The sequence below is a fragment of the Miniopterus natalensis genome, chromosome 13 (assembly GCF_054644295.1).
Source record: "Miniopterus natalensis isolate mMinNat1 chromosome 13, mMinNat1.hap1, whole genome shotgun sequence".
In the NCBI taxonomy this organism is placed as follows: domain Eukaryota; kingdom Metazoa; phylum Chordata; class Mammalia; order Chiroptera; family Miniopteridae; genus Miniopterus; species Miniopterus natalensis.
Genome location: NC_142093.1, coordinates 38,318,859 through 38,335,973, shown reverse-complemented (window position 1 = coordinate 38,335,973; position 17,115 = coordinate 38,318,859). Strand labels below are relative to the sequence as shown.

The window sequence follows — 17,115 nt, the reverse complement described above, 5'->3', positions numbered from 1 at the left end:
AGCTGAAGCTACATGCGCTAAGTAAAGGCCTCTATGAGGATAATGGATCATTTCCAAAATTGAGGAAGGCACAAGCCTTCCTGCTGAGGATATAAAAAGACATCCTTGAAGAGCTCTTCGTGATTGAATAGCAATGAAAATGGGACTTGGTTTGCCCCTTTATGGAAAGGAATATTATTGAAGATCAAAATTGTATTCTTTTTCCTGGACATAGAAAGAATGTATAAACTAATGAAGGAAATGTTTATTTTTTAAATAAGAATAATGTTTTATGCCTACTTTTTTCAGTTTGTTTTTTTTCATACATATGTGTTAGAAATATAATGAAATATTTAGTTTCTTGAAACCATGGAATGTACAGTTTAGAAATTAGGTGTCTCTAAATTGTTCCTTTCATGTATTACCCTAATTACATTGAGATATATTATCTAGTCATCTGGTTCAATAAAGCTTAATGGAGACTGTTAATGAAAGGAACAGACTAGAATCCAGAGACTGGATGGAGGAAGCCTGAGGGAGATAATGACATGAAATTCTTTAGGAGTCGGGCCTCAAAGGGGAGAACTATTTTTCTGTTAAGGAATAAAGTGAGTGACCCAATAAATGGGGCCTTTTGATATATAGCATCATCCCTAAACTAAACGGGTATATTTGAGCTAAGTGTAATGTGTTGATAATTAATAGATCTATGGAACTAGAAACTGAGCTATAAAAGGAACCTTAGAGATCATCCTCTAGTCCACCCACTTCATTTTACAGGTAGAGGACCTGAGGCAGGGTAGTGGGAGAAGATGCCTGAGTAGGACAGACCCCCTGGGATCTCATCTTGACCTCTGCTAGACACTGAGTTACCTTCAGCAGGCACATCCTTCTTGGAGCTGCTGTTCTTGTTTATACAATGATGGGTTTGGAATAGATGGTCTCTTGAGATTATAGAATTCTAGAGTTCTAAGTATATATTATTATGCTTCGGGAGGACTGTGAAGGATTTCTACATCCTGATGTTCTTCAATTATCTAATGTAATTCTTACTGTAGCAGTGTATACACCTTAGAAAATTATAATGGGCTTTTACTAACCTGGGTTGCCCTTTCTTGGTTATCTGAATTAGAAGTCTAAATTATGACAGAGTTTTGGACATAGATGTTCCTTTTTTAATATTACACGCGCATGTGCACCACTCAGGGTACAACAAAACAGTATCCAATTTCAATTCTTTTAAAAATGTATAATCAGTGATCTGCTATATAAAAATGGACAAATACCGTAAGCATATGTGTTTCTTTGAATCGGATATATTATTTTTTAATTCCTTTTTATTTTTCAATTACAGTTTACATTCAATTATTCTGTATTAGTTTCAGATGTATAGCAAAGTGGTTAGAAAATCATGTAAGCATATGTTTCTGATTTGCTTTTATTCCAATTGTGCAAGAGTAGTGACTATACCAGAAAACATCTCAAATTGTTTTTTTATTCCCTTTAGAGCATTATGATAACTAGATTGCCAAATTCAAGTCCTAATGTTTTTAAAAACATTGGCCTCACAGGAGATAAAGTTTAAGTGGACACTTATAAATATAATTATAATTAATGATTACTTTAACATATCAGAATTTTGACACCTTGTTGAGTGTTGTTCCCTGATTTTAGTTGGGAAGCTAATACTTACCCTAATGCTGCTACCATCATTTAAGTTAATTTTGAAGCTATTCTCCTTAGAAATAACATCAAGGAAGGTAATAAGGTGTAAGAAAATCAGTTATTATTTTCTAATTGGTATTACTTTCAGCACCTGAAAATATGTTGTCTTTCTTGATCTACTTGTTCTACCACTCTTGGTTCTGAGTGACATTTAGCTGTTTCCAAAAGCAAAGTCACCACCCTAAAATGAAGAGTGGTTACTATTGAACATGGTAAAGAAAATAATCCACAGAAAACTCCCAGAGAGAACCTTATAATGGAAAGTAACAATGATCATTCTTAATTTCCTTAATATTCTGAATAAGGGAGTGTCTGATTTTGCCTGTCTTTAGAATGATTTAGAAAATTGGAAGGTATATATTTTAAAATACTTCCAAAACAGGTTGTCACCTTGTTTAGTGTCATTTGATAATGGACTCAGCTCTTCTTGAATTGGAATTATAAAACTTGGATTGCTAATAATTATAGGGGAACAAAGGGAAAAAACCTGTTTTTCTCAAGATGAAATAATTTTTTTTATAATACTTTTTCCCACTCTCCTGGCCAATAAGTGATCATTTTTTATTCAAACCAACCAAGTCTTCCCCCAGGTCAGAAACAGCTTTGCCTTCAGCAGTGCTGTGGTAAGCAGGGAACCTTTGGGGTTGAGCTCATCTCAGAGGTATGGAGGGATCTGAATCCAGCTGAACCAAATCACATTATAGATACCTTGGGCCAAAATAAAGTTCCCATGATGAAGTTTGTCTGTGAGCTCCATGAGTCTTTAACTTTCTCAGTTTATAAGATTATTTGGATCCTGTAGCCACTAAGAATTTGGAGATAAAAATGACACGATAGCCTCATTTAAAAAAAAAAAAAAAAAGACAGGATTGCCCAAAATACTGAATTAAGGAAATTACAGGCTGCCAAGAGGAACAGAGAAACTATCACATGGATGTTTAAAAAGCAGTCTTTACTGAAACACTCCAGATATTACAAAGCTATCTTTTATTCTTCTTTACAGACTGTACATTTATCAACGCAGAGTTAGCCTTTCCCTTATCTGTGCTAGTGATGTTCCTGGATGTGCGTGGGTTCTTTGAGTCAGAATGAATCCCCGATGGCTTCCATTTCAAATAATCTGTAACAAGATACCATTTTGTTTTTCCTTGGTGTCCTTTCACTAAGGTGGGGGAGGTGTTTGGGGTAATGCAGAGTTACCAGATGGTGGTAGTTGCTAGAATGGAGGACACTTTCTTGGTTCCCACTTTCATGTAGTGCCTGAATGTGCTCTTTTCCTGCCAGTGTTCTCCTCTGCCCTGTTGCACACCCCCTCCTCACGCGGATGTGTATTTACCACAGGTCTTTATCCTGCTCTCCCCAAGAAGACAGAGCAAACAGAGGTACATGAAGCCATCTTATGCAGTAAAAATGTGGAATTTGAACATTGCTACACAAGTATTTTATAAAAAACAAGTCTGTAAAGAAATTTCTTATGTAAACATACAGGGGAATAAAGACTTTTATCTGTTCAAATGGGAGCCCTGATGTTCAGAGATGTAAACAACTTAAAATAGCTGCTGTTTTCCTGAGCTGAAAACCCACTTTAGCAAAAAGGATTTAAGCGCACTATTGAATGCTAATAAGTACCTGAGCACAGGGAAGTGTGGCCACGTGTCAGAGACATGCCGAGGACGTTTTAATGAGCTGTGGCTACCCTGGCTTCACCTTGTGGTCAGGGAGAATTAAACCTGTGTGCGCCTGCATTTGATATGACCAGACACCAGGTTGTAAAATGGAGCACGGATTTGCAGCTCTCCTCCTCTAATTTAATCTTTAATATACCCAGGCCAATTTAATTAAACATGTTATGTTGACAACAGCAGTTTTGGGCCTGGGGAGAAATCTCTCTCGTTTAATTGCTCCGTTGGCTTGAGAGGCACAGCATCACTAGGCAGTGTTGGCTCCCAGCAAATCCCTTATTCCCTAGTCGTGGGTTTTAATGCAACTGCACAGCATATGGTAGAAGCAAATGCTTAATTTTATCATCTAAACCAAAAGGTCATGGAAATTATTATAAGGGAAAGTAAAATTCTGGTTGTGCATGATATATTGTATTAAGGAATATCCAGCCAGGAATTTTAAGTCTCCAGATTTTAATTTTTTAAAAGGATGCTGATGACCCTCACTATATCCATCTGATAAAATTTTCAGAGTAAAACTTTCCCAAATCATTCAACACTTTTCATTGCTTTGGAAGTTAATAGGGAGTTAGGATAGTTGCCAAGTCATCAAATACTTTTTAGGACTCCTTTCCTACTCTCTGAAGCATGTGAGCTCTTACTGAAATCTATGTAATTTTGGAGCCTCAAAATAGACTAAAATGGAGTTTTGAAAAGTGTGCTTAACCTTAACCTGGCACACAATTCTACATCAGAACAAGAAAAAGAAATATTTTTACTTGTTGCTTAATTGAATGTGCTAAACCAAAATAAAAAAGGACATGACCCAGTTTGGGGGAATTAGAACAAAATACCCTACCTTAAGCTTCATGATAAAGAAGACTGCAGCCAGGTCCTGGGCCTACACGTCCCACCCCACCCCTCCCCCAGAACAACTGTCTATCTTCATTGAGCTCTGTGGTCACAGGCATCTGCTGTATATGCCATTGATTACCAAAGAACTGGACCAAGGTGTGAGGTTAAATGAGTATAAACCCTTTATTGCTAAGTAGGCAGACTACTTCAGACATGTTTCCCGACGGTACAAGGCTGTCTTCATATACAAGTACTGTTCACCCTGAAAACACATGCTTTCCCTACAACACACTCATGTTCCGAAAATGACCTCTAACTCCCAACAAGACTTAATGTCCATCTTCTGTTCAGTTATTTGGAATCTTTACTTCTCTCGACTCCTTTGTTTCTTGTGCGGCTGCCGCAGCCAGAATGCCCTGAGGGAGTGTGGTTGTCTGTGCTTTTTCATATCCACCAGCATTTCTTTGGTCTCCAGAGTGCCAGGCTTGGAGACTTGCAGAGGGTGATTGCTCTCTGCCTTGGTCACATTTGTCTAAAAAGAATGGGCAGGTTGAGAGACTTGGCCTTCTCAGGAGAAACCTTTGCATGTATTTTTCCACTCTTGTAAGCAGATTCATGCTTGTTTTGAAGGATAGGAGACTGGTTTTCCCTTCAGATTTGATGCTATAGTATTTTTTGTGACTATGTGTGTGAATTTTAAAAATTGCTGGAACTTTAAGTATGATTTTCCCATTGCTCACCTTAAAGGTCATAGAATATACTCCGCGTTGTCAGACTTCCAGCTGACTTGACCAAGAGCCCACTTTTTAACAGAAGTAGTTGATGAGTTGGGCATGTTCTTCCATCCCGTCCCATTCTGGATATGGGCACCCCTGATTGGTACTTAGAGTTCTCAGAATGTAATCTGACACTGCAGGCACCCAGAGCACCCCAGGACAATCTTGGCGCACAAATTGATTCCACTGAATTCAATTTAAATTTCCCCAAACCACTTAACTCCAGTCAAACTAATGTTCATTTTCATTATTATCTGTGTAATGTCAGAGTTGGTCATTGGCTTGACTAAATTTGCCATTTTTTTCCTAAGAGATATTTTGTTCGCCCATAGAACCAGCTTAATAACATCAACTTTCAGGGTAGTTTTGGAAGTTAAGAAATTGTGCCTTAGTTTTGGCAACTGAAAACTTTGTCCATCTGATGCTGTTAGAAAGCGTTTCAAGGAATTTGAGCGGCCCCTTCATACCACTTTGCTTGGCATATCTTAATTTTGGAAAACTTCTCTTCCCCCTTTCATTTGAATTTCCTCCCAGAAATCATCATTTGGGAATCACTGTGAGATCTAATATCAGTATACTTGCCTGAGAGGTTAGAATTATGTCTCTCCACATAAATTGCAAGGGAGAAGGCGTTTTATTTCCTGTCCCCTGACTAATGCTTTCGTATCACTATGCAAGTGCACATATTAAAGCTGTAATACAGGGAAACATTTATCCCCTTCAGAATCAACTTATTCTCCAAATACTATTCAGAAAGCCATTTGGCACCAGTATAGAATTTAACTTAAAGACTCTAATTTGGAATTCATCAAATGCATTTCAACTGTTAGAAAGGGAAATAAATATGGGGGGACCACCTTGTTGTTTCTGGAAACAATATTTAAGGTCAGAACTATTTAAAAAGCACTGCTCAAAAGTTACAGAATTCAGAAAAGCATAGTATTTTTGTACAGCATCTTCTAAAATGTTCAGGTCTCTCTCTGCGCCTCTTTACAATGTAATATCTCCAAGTGACTGGTTTCCCAATAAAGTGATTTTGATGCTGCTTCTGCTGTGTTCTGTGTGCTCAATTTAAGCAGAAACTTAAACAGGGGAATATTGTTAACAGAAGTTTCTACAAGCTAATGGTTTGGATAGAGGGGGAGAGGGTTATGTGGGGAGGGGATGATTGAATTACCTCTGTACAGAGGTTCCAAGTCATCTGTAAAATCCAAATCATTGTACCAAATGTTCTTATTCTGGTGGGTTGGGAAACCCATGATGAAATGACACCTTTACCCCCAACCACTCTTTCTCTGGATTCTTCTTGCTTAGTTACATATGCCTTTTTCCTGCCCTTTTGCTAACATGTGCCCAATGACATACTTCTAACCTGCTAATATTTCTTGGAAGGTAAGCTCTCTTGCATTCTGATAATTGTCTATTTGATGTTAAAAGCCAGAGCACCCTGAGACACTTCTACCTAGATAGAAATAGACTAGTACATTAGAATCTGCAAATACTTCTGTAATTTCCCATACATTTTACTCTGTTTAAAGAAATTTATGATGGATTCATTTAAGCAGAGGAGATCTTTGCTAACTTAGAAGACCAAAAACAAAATTCCAGGGCAAATCCAGCCGAAGTTGGAATTTAATATGCCTTAGCTTTTTCTCCTCCCCTGAAAAAGTGCCTTCAGCATTACTATTTGAGGCGCTTTTGTGCTCTCGGAGCAGTGCTCGTGATGTCAATCATCAAGTAAACTCGCATTTATCAAGCAGGCATGTTTTGCTGCTTTTCGGGGGCAAAGGATGGGTGTGTCCTCAGGCATCAGCAGAGCATGACCACTTGGCAGATACTGAATTGAACCTGTTCCCGGACAGTATTTCTGCATACTCCAGAACCACCCCGGTATACGTGAGGTGAATGGCTGGTTCGTTTCCATTCCCCCTGGGCTAGTGCCAGCTAGAGCAGGTGTCAGTGCCCAGCCCGCGGGTCGGGGCATCACGTGGTTGCGCTGAGTGTCTGTGCCTAACGCCTTCATTTCCTCTCCTGCACCTCGTGCTTATCATGTTCCAAGGTGTGAGACCGTGGTTGGTTGTGTTCCAGTTTGTGTGCAGTGTCCTTGCCTGACTTTTGTTTTTCCGTTTTTCCTTTTCCATTTTCAACATCTATTATTTGGTCCCGCAATGTTACTGCCGCAGGTTGACCATTAAATGTTTCAAGAACAATGGAACTGACCTGTGCATTAATTCTGCATTTTGTGCTTTTCTAGGTCTCCAGAGAGAGCCCAATCCCTGTCCTGTAATAACTGTAGAGCACTTTAAAGAATCAGCAGGAGTTAAAGGCCTTCCCCTGTATCCAGATCCCTCCAGAGTACCTGACACGAAAACGCAAAACAATTTAGAATCCGACTACTTGGCCAGAGATGGCCCTTCAAGCAACAGCTCCTTCCACAGCAGCGAAGAGGAAGGGACTGACCTCGAGGGGGACATGCTGGACTGCAGTGGGTCTCGACCTCTCCTCATGGAATCTGAAGACGAAGACGAGAGTTGCAAACCCCCACCGGGGAAGCTGGGAGGAGCCACTCCCTTCCCTCAGCCAGAGCTCTCCTCTGAGCAAGCAAAGGCCGTGCAGAGTGGAAGAAAGAGCCAGTTCCAAGCCCTCACCCAGCCAACCACCGATGGTGTTGGTGAGCCAGATGTTTTTGCCACAGCCCCCTTCAGGAGCTCAAGGGTTCCAGCTGATGAAATGGACATTTTCTCCAAAGCCCCATTTGTCTCCAAGGGCAGCGTGGCTCCTTCCCAGCCAGAGGAGGCGGATGTGTTCCTGAGAGCTCCTTTTACCAAGAAGAAGAGTGTGGAGGAGTTAACGGTTGCCCAGAGTGCCCCCCAGGAGTCGCCCGCGCAGGCCGGTCTTCTCGGGCAGACAGATGAGGTCTCCCTGCTCCCAGGCCTCGACAGAGCAGCGTACGCCTCTGTTCGATCTCAGTATTCCGTGGCTGGTTTTGCCCCACAGTCCACCCTCCCCTCCCATTCTGTGCAAGCAGCAGACCATCCTGACAGCATCTCACCCAGGGGATCCTCCCTGGAATCGGGGGGCCATGCTAATGACAGAAACAAAGGACTTCAGCCTCAGAAAGAAGCTGTCTCAGGCCCCATGGCTGGCAAACCATTCCGCCCTCAGTCTTTATCCAAATACTCCCGTCACTATAGCCCAGAAGATGAGCCAAGTCCTGAAGCCCAGCCCATTGCTGCCTACAAAATTGTTTCGCAAACCAACAAGCAGTCCATAGCTGGTTCTGTTTCCATCACATCCCTTTCCTCCAGGACTACGGAGCTGCCAGCCGCTGATCCTTTTGCTTTAGCACCCTTTCCTTCCAAATCGGGCAAGCAGAAACCTTAGGAGCAATGCCTGAGCCTTAGGCCTCTGTCTCGACTCCACCCTCAATAACCCACCGCACCACTCCCAGCTGAGCCTTCGTAAGAAGAAATATATCAATTATCTTTCAGTTCCCTGGGTCAGAGCAGGTCGTCGGTCAGCAAACTCAGCTGCAGTGATACTTAGTCAAAACCCCTGTAAGTATGCTCATGTCCTTTTTTATATTGATTTCTGGACTTTCAGGCCTTTCCATCTCCACCTCTACCCAGAACTCGGCTCGCCCTCCTCCCCTGGAAACTGTTTAAATCCAGAAATCCTTCACCCTAACCCCAAAGGGGCCATGTTGTTGCTAGTCCTGTTCTGAGTCATGTACATTGAGGAGTCAAGATTAGTCCCTCCAGGACTTGATTTAATACTCTTGAAAAGGGGATATTTCTGGAAAGAAATGCAAGATGAAAATCCTGCACATCAAGAGGAAGTGTAAGCCTGCAGATATAATCATTCCTGTCAAGCCAGCAGCTCTAGGATTCTCCGCATCTGTTTCCGAGTCTGCGCCAGCCAGGCTGGCCCTTGTTCGTGCGTGTCTGTGGGTGTTAGTGTGTGTTAGATCTTTTCCAATGTAGAAATGCAAACATGAGCTATCTGGGCATACGTCTCAGTGTTGAGCCTTCCCCACATCCATGCCGGTTTGTAAATCAGTATATGAGTGCACAGGTGTGTGCGCGTGTGCATGCATGTGCACGGGTATGTGCACACAGGAAGCATTTTTTCTGTAGGATAATCCTGTCCCACCATGCCTACCTCCACAATCACTCATTTACTGGCATTTGTCTCCTGCACTAACTGACTTGAAACCCTATTTTTATTTCTTTTCTCGTGGCAAAATTGACTTCATTGGAAGGTATAGGAAAATCCTGCTGAAACAGGTTTCAGAGTAGATTTCTTTTTCTCCCCAATTTGCTATTTGTGATTAACAAATTTCATTCACCTGGTCATGAAAAATTAATTATTTTTCCACATTTTCTCCTCAGAACAATACAAAAGAGCACCTGAGTACAGTTTCAATCACTGGGTGTGTGGTCTTAGTAACTTTTAAAAGGTACTTAAAAGCCTTAGGTCTGAACCCTCCATGCTGTGATCGTGAGACTGGGCTACACACTAGGTTTGCTCATTTGTTCCAGACCCTTGCCATTTTTCTCCACTGCCTCTTGCGGAAGTGTAAATCTGCAACTTGTGAATAAGTTTGTATGAGAGGATGGAAAAGAGCTGAATCTGTTAGCTGTGGAAACCTTTCTTCTTTCTCCTCTTTAGATGTTGAAGTAAGCCGGATAAATGACTGACTTGTGTTTTTGAAATGTGTTCTCTTTTTGGAATGATCTGACTCATTCCTAGCCGTTTTTGTACCTTTATTATTAGTGCCTTAAAATGAAATTTCTGTCTCGGGAAGACTTCTGCTGAGGATACTCAAAGGGAAGAGCTGCTATACCGTGTTTCAACGTGAAAGCTTCCTGTGACTTACGGTAAATGTTAGGGATTTTTTCCCCCATTAGCTGGAGAAATTGGGTGAGTTGCTTACCAAACAAGATGAATGATTTAAGAATTCCAGGAAAGTCATCCAAGAATCAAGCCTGAGTGTCAAATTCTATTGCACTTGATGAGGTGTGGTAGTCTTTATATTTAAAGTTCATGGATCTTGGCAGTAAAATATTAACAACTGCCTCTTAAGACTTTTTCTAGTTTTGTCTCCACCTATTTCAAATGTCCAGGTTAAAAGATAAATAATTGGCACTGGGTCAGGGCTACCAGCAATGGTTTTCCAACTGAGGTTTCTTTGTGCCAGAGACAAATGTCTTTCACTTTGTTAGATGCTCAGTGTTCATTGTAACAGTTTTCTTTCTCCCAATGATCATTTCTGATTTTTCTGTGTAACAGTGGATGCAAAATTATCTTTCCAGTTGAGTGAATTCCTTTTAGCTAATGCATATGGAACTTTGCACCCCAAACTCTTCCCTTTGATATTATCAATTAAAACCCTCACAGGCAGGAATCAAGAGGATAGGAATATTCAGGAGAGTTCTCACCCCAAATCAGAAGCTCTAAAAAAGTCAATCATTCTGATTCACTCTTCCAAATATTCAGGATTACTACCTCCATAAAAGACCTGCAAATGTTTTTCCTTTGATTATTTGATCATATCCTAATCAAGTAGCCATTTTAGTTCTCAAGATAAAGTCAATAAAATCATTGTGATTTTTATTATGTAGTTGAATCATTTGTCAAGTATGGACTGGTAACCTGTTTTTATTCTCACTGGAGACCTATGATGGTTGGAGACTCTAAATACCTTCTTTGAATAGGAAATTAATATAAACACATACAAATTACTGTTGTATTCTTACTGACACAGGAAACTTTTTTTTTACTATGGGATTACATTAATTATTAGCTTACATAACTGGTGAATTCTGCATGATCTTCTTTGGATCATATAGGATAAATGCATCATTGAAAGATAAAATGTTCTTGCCAGAAGCCATCCTGAATCTGGAAATCTGGAAAATTTAGTTTTAAGGGAATCAGGAGTGCTCAGGGTGCTTTGAATTAGTAGTAAATGCATGTTTCCAACAACTATGCTGCAGTAGGTTAACATTAAAACTAAAAAGGAAATATATAGTCAACAAAAAACTGCACTTTTTTTTAGTTTGTTTCATGTGTTACTTGCTTTGCACATCTGATAGGAAATGCAGGAACTTGTGGCCTTTCAGTGGAGCGCAGTGAGCCAGAATGTATTTAGAACAAAGCATTGAATCACAATATGTACTGATGAACTCATAAAGAATTCCCACTAATTGACTAACAGGCATTGTTGAAATAATGAATTATCTCATGTGTGGTGAAAATATTTAACATATCTGCTTCTTGGGCTCACATACAGCCCATAGTTCCAAACCCTTGTTAGACTGGGAAATTGAATGAACAAAATTTGATGCTAAAGCAGATGCTTGGCAGGACCCAAGGGAATCTAGGTCATAGACTCTATTTCATTTTGGGCCCATTCATTGTTGAGTTGAAAATTTCATATGTGTAGGTTAATGAGTATGTGTTTATATGCCCATTTTAGCTCTAAGTTTAACTTGGCAACCAAGATATTTCTTTCTAAACTTCCAGGAAAAATACCAGTATCTTATTGACCTATTATTTAAGTTTTAGAATACATGTATATCAGTGTTTTCAACATGTCTATATGATATTCAACAGACATTTCACAGACTCATAAAGTAGCAGATTTCAGTTTATTTAAAATAAGTGTAATCACCAGACTGATTTGACAATAGGAATTCAATCATGCAGTATTTGATTCCATAAAGAAAAGTCATCAAGGCCTAGATCTTATAATATGTATGAATTATATAAAATAGGAAACTATCATATAGGAAACTAAAGAAGGGTAGGAGCAAACTCTTTAACAGGAGGGATACAACTTAAAATAGAATCACTTAGGTCCCTTTAATAAATGTTATACTCTGTTATGTCTTTGGAATTGAAATTGGAGAACACTTGCCAGTCAACTGTGGAATGGCTGTTGTCCACACAGATGCAGTTTTTGAGAAAACTGAAAAATTTCTGAAAAATATGGAACCCAGGTTACGTTGATTAAAGGTACATAGGAGAGCTGCTGCAAGGGCCACAGCTTCTAAGGAGGCAAGGAGCACCTTGTAAGTGCCAGAGCCACCCCTGAGTCCTGATCCTCAAATCTTGCCTGATGGAGTAAACATGACGATTTTAAATGAAATTATGTAATATAAATTCTTAGTTTTTCCAATGCCTTTGTCAACTATTACTTGTAGTTTGTTTTGTTCTTTTTTTGTTTTAACCACCAGGACACTTGCAAACTTGTGACTTGTGAAGTTCACTTAAGGAGGAATTCAAAATGCTTGAAAATAAAAGGTAGTACCTAGTTGGGAATTGTTTTTGTGTTCTTTTGCTACAAAATAAACTTGCCAGGTTGCTGAGAGCACCAAGCTGGCTCAGTTTAGGTGTGGGAATTTACACCGGCAGTGTCTTGAGGCCCAGAACGCCACCTTGCTCTCTGACGTCCTGGTCCTACCGGCCTTAGTAGCAGCTTGATTTTTATTAGGAAACAGGCCTCCCACGTGTGGTGCCCAAGATCCCATCATCAAGACACTGGCAGACATAGCTCTTTCCTGTTCTTTCTTTACCTCTGCAAGTCTTCTTGGCTCATGTTCCTTTTCCTGTTCCCACTTCATTTCCTCACATGACATTCTCCTATTATGACCACACCAGTAGGTAGATAAGAGGTATGAATGAATGATCATGTTAGTTTTAACTTGCCTTCCTTTTTACTGGAAGCAATGTCTTAAGTTTCAGCCTAGCCTGTGCCAGTCTCACCACACTGGAATAATTCAACATAAGAACGAAGTGGCTCACCTTCCCTGTTCCTTACAGATAGAAGAAAGGATGAGGGAGGTTGGCAGAACTCCAGCCTTACTCCGTGAAAACACAACCCAAAAGTATCTCTTCACCTCAATCTAACATAGGCCCAGAGTGCCCTGGAATGCAGGGGCAAGTTTATGTGTGAAGGACTCTAGAACAGCTTGTAAGAAAGGCTAAATGTTAACCAACACACTGGTGGCTTGGTCCAGTGTTCCCATAACTTGTAATTACATAAGAAATTTAGTCTGAGCTACTTCCCAGCAATCTCAGTATGTACTGAGTTTATACTAACAGTGTTTGGTTCTTGAAATCAAGTCAATGTTATCTGTATTACATTGTAATATAACCATATATGCACGTTAAAGGGATCTGTGTGATTCCTTCGGGCAAGGAATTATAGAAATGGTTTTTACCAGTGTCAGTTAAAGTGAGACTTTGAGAGTGAAAGAAGATGATGTAGCCTTTTCACTCTGAAATGGCAAGTCAGTTGTATTTTCTTGAGTCTACCAAAGACTCCTGTTTGGGGAGTGTGAATGGAGTGTGTGTGTGTGTGTGTGTGTGTGTGTGTGTGTGTGTGTGAGTGTGTGTTTACCCCATGCTTTCTGCCATGGTGTTAAGACCTCCTAATAAAGGCATCCAAAGAATCCCAAGAGGTGACAGTGGGTAGCCGGCATGAGTAAATTTGGTTCCATTGGTCAACAGCTCTCTGAGTAAGAACTAAAGTTGTTCTAGGTAAATCAGCCATTGCCTGAGCCTCATTTCCACAGTAAGCATGCTCTTCTCGTCCTCAAGAATGAAACTCAGTAGGGTTTATCCTGAATTCTTGGCTTATGTGTAGTGCTGGGAGGGAAACAGTGACCAGACCACCACAAGGCCTGCAAGATACTACTTTGAAAGAGAGAATGTTTCAGGTCATTTCTTAGGGACTGGAAACCAAATATGGGCCAGGGACCATGCTCATTCCATGGGGAAGAGGCGAACTCCCTTTGCTGACTGTATTTTGAATTGACCGAATGAGGAGGTTGACCCAGCTGAAAGGAGTATTGAGGCCCCCAAACCTCAGAAAATATGTGCATGCAATCTCAAGGGCTGTGAACATGCAAAAGGAAGGGAAAAGACAATTATAAAGTCAATCTTAGTTTTTGCAATACCTCTTATTTGCAGACTATTGGATTTATGTTATTGCACTCCGTGTGATCTATCTTATGTATCTGATAGTTTTTATGAATTGTTTGAGTTGTAAACTCCTATATACTTTATTAAAATGGACCTAATTAAAATAAGTGATGTACTTTGTATTATTTCTTATGTCAGCTTTTCCTAGGATTGAAGAGCTCCATAAGCATTTTAAGTTTCAAAGAACAACTTTTGGTTGGTTGGTTGCTTGCTTGCTTGCTTTCCAATGGAGTCATTGTTATTTCCTGAGACCTTTGTATTCCAGATGTTGTATGGAGAAATAATACAAGATAATTGGGCCATAAAGACTGAGCTGGGAAAACCACAGACCTCCCTACTATTTCAACTTTCCTGTGAGCTTCTAGTATGTCTGTTATCTGAATGTGAGCTGCATTAATCTAAAGAGAGGTATTAACATAACTAAAGACAGAAGTCTTGGGGGGGGGACGAGGGTAGATTTTACCTAAGATTTGTTAAAATCCCCACTGTGGAAAAGAACCTGCCTGCCTATTTCCTCTCCAAATTTGAGAAAATAGCAGTAATATTTGAACTTTAATGAGCTTGACATTCATGATTCAGGGACAACTGGTGATGGGCTGAGTTCACAGAGATGATATTCAGAGAAGATCCAGGGATCCAAAAAGTTCTGACATAATATGCATGAGTAATAACCAAAGTTTTCTACTTTCTGAAGATTTAAGATTTGATTCATCTATCTTTAAATATAGTTCTATACTGTTATGTTCTTACACTTTTTCTATTTCAAGTTAATGATTAACCAAAAGTACAGTTTTCCTTATCTGTGACTAGGACTGCTCTTGTGGGAGCCCTTTCAGATACATCAGCCCCACTGAGATGCAGGAGTCGGAGCCTTCTGCAAAGGTGGGTAGAGCTCACCTGTCTTAGCCCTGCTTTTCTCGTAGGGAGAGCCAGAGTTAGACTCTCCAGCTCCCATGGGGTGGGCTCCTTTGCATTCACCGTTTTATGGCTCACTTTTGCCAACCCTGAGACTGGTTGAAAAGAGATCGACCAGGGAGGAGGTGCCCTTATAGTGCCTCCTAATTGAGAACCAAGTGAGAGGAACCAAGATGAGACCCAAGAAAAAGCCATGAACAGAAATCGGTTTTGACCAATTTCTCCAAATTTGGAGACAGATCTTTCCCCCTTCTGTCTTAAGTATTTTTCCTTGAGTTTATCTTTCCTTATATTGGAGTAGTAAGATCTAGAAGGCTTAAGTTAGCATGTTAGCTTACCTGGAAGGATACCAACTAATTCTTCTACCTGGTTTTATGTAAGCTTAACCCAGAGGCCGAAAAGGAATCCAAGTATTCCCTTCAGAAGGCAGCTAAGTTCCCCCGTGCTGAGGTTTTGGTACCAAGGTCATCACTAAATACGGAATTCCCAAAGTCATAGCTGGTGATGCTAGTAGTTCAATGAGATCTTCCCAGTCTCATCCTGTTTTGAGCAGGACCTTTGATCCCAAGGTCCTGCTTTGTTTTTCACTCTTTAGAGAAGAAACCTTAGGTTACCTGAAGGAAATTCATCAGTTTTCTCATAGACTAACCAAAAAATATATATTACCTGTCAGCCTTTATTCAGTCAATTTATAATGAATATTACCAATGGAAATATTCAATTCAGCAAAATCCAAAACAGCTAAAACTGTACATGGTTGAAAATTAATTGAAGAATAAAATCTTGACAAAATTTAAGTCAAAATTTTGGCTTGGGAAATTTGAATTTAGCAGGTATAGCGGCCACAAGAGAACTCAGTAGCAGAAGATACCATTAGTAAAATTTTAAATGTACCAAAAATTGACTAATAAATTTCTATCATAAATGTATAAAAAGACTGGATCCCAATGAAAATAGTTACAATAAAATGGAAATGCATTGCCTAGTAAATTGATCCAAGAATGAAACTGGCTTAATGGAGTTGCTTAATAGAATTTATTGATGAAAATTCATCAATATTAGCCCAGTTAAAATATCACCATTCAAAAACATTGGGTGACACAGCCACAGTGGTTTAAAATGTGCCTATACCTGGGCTATCAAAGCGAAGTTGTCCAGATGGCCATTAGCCGTATGGGTCAGGAGAAGTGACTGCTAAGAGTGAATGTCCGGACGTATGTGAGAGCGACAGATGAGAACATGGAGTGAAGAGAGGAGCACCTGCAGCGTCCCGTGGGAACACCAGCATTTAAAGGGCATGTGGAGAGGAAAAGCCACGAGAGAAACTAAGCCCCAAATAGAGGCAGAAAAATCGAAGGGTCACAGCAAAGCTAAGGGAGGAAACAATTCAAGAATGAGAGGTCATTAGTGTGCCACAGAGAGGTCAAATGAGACAGAGAAGTGTTGGTTGGATTTATCAATTCTGAGGCCACTGATGATCTCAGCAAGAGCAATTTTAGTAAAGTGCGGGGAGTGGCTCCATTTTATTATTTTTAAATCCTCACCTGAGGATATTTTTTCCATTGCTTTTCAGAGAGAGTGGAAGGGAAAGAGAGAGAGAAACACCGATGTGAGAGAGACACATTGATTGGCTGCCTCCCACACGCACCCTGACTAGGGCGGGGGGTCGAGCCTGCAACCGAGGTATGAACCCTTGGCTGGAATCAAACCCGGGACCCTTCGGCCGGAGGCCGACACTCTTAACCACTGAGCCAAGCCGCTGGGGCGAGTGGTTCCATTTTATACAAGAACCTTGAATGATTCACAATTGAAGGGCACACCACAGCTGCACTGATCCTTCCCCCAGAACACCAACCTGGTCCCCATTCTTTCTTTTTACATTGTATGGTGATTGTTTTCTTAAAAGATTTATATTTTTTAAATAAACTGCCTAACCATATCTTATTATATCTAACTTGCATTCCAATATTACTGATTTGGATGTGTGTGTGTTTTTCCTCCAGTTCTTTTATTAATATCATTGAACGAATGTTTAGAAGACATTTTTAGGGTAGAAAAGGAGAATTATTACACTATAGTATCAGTGAATTGAAAAAAAAAACAAATAGTCACTATGGTGACTATATTCACGTCCCAATCCCCAGGACCTGTGAATGATACTTTATATGGCAAAAGGGACTTCGCAGGTGCGATTAAGGATCTTGACCTGCGGA

The 17,115-nt window shown here is 40.2% G+C and overlaps 1 protein-coding gene across 1 annotated transcript in view; it reads left to right on the top strand.

Annotated features, from left to right (window-relative positions):
• AAK1 (AP2 associated kinase 1) overlaps positions 1-14,094 on the top strand; it is a 140,926-nt gene extending 126,832 nt beyond the window's left edge. Inside the window, exon 22 of the mRNA XM_016224194.2 lies at positions 7,251-14,094. Coding sequence (XP_016079680.2) covers positions 7,251-8,380 — 1,130 coding nt within the window. The 3' untranslated portion in view covers positions 8,381-14,094. The remainder of the gene's footprint in view (positions 1-7,250) is intronic.
• Positions 14,095-17,115: the final 3,021 nt, after the last annotated feature.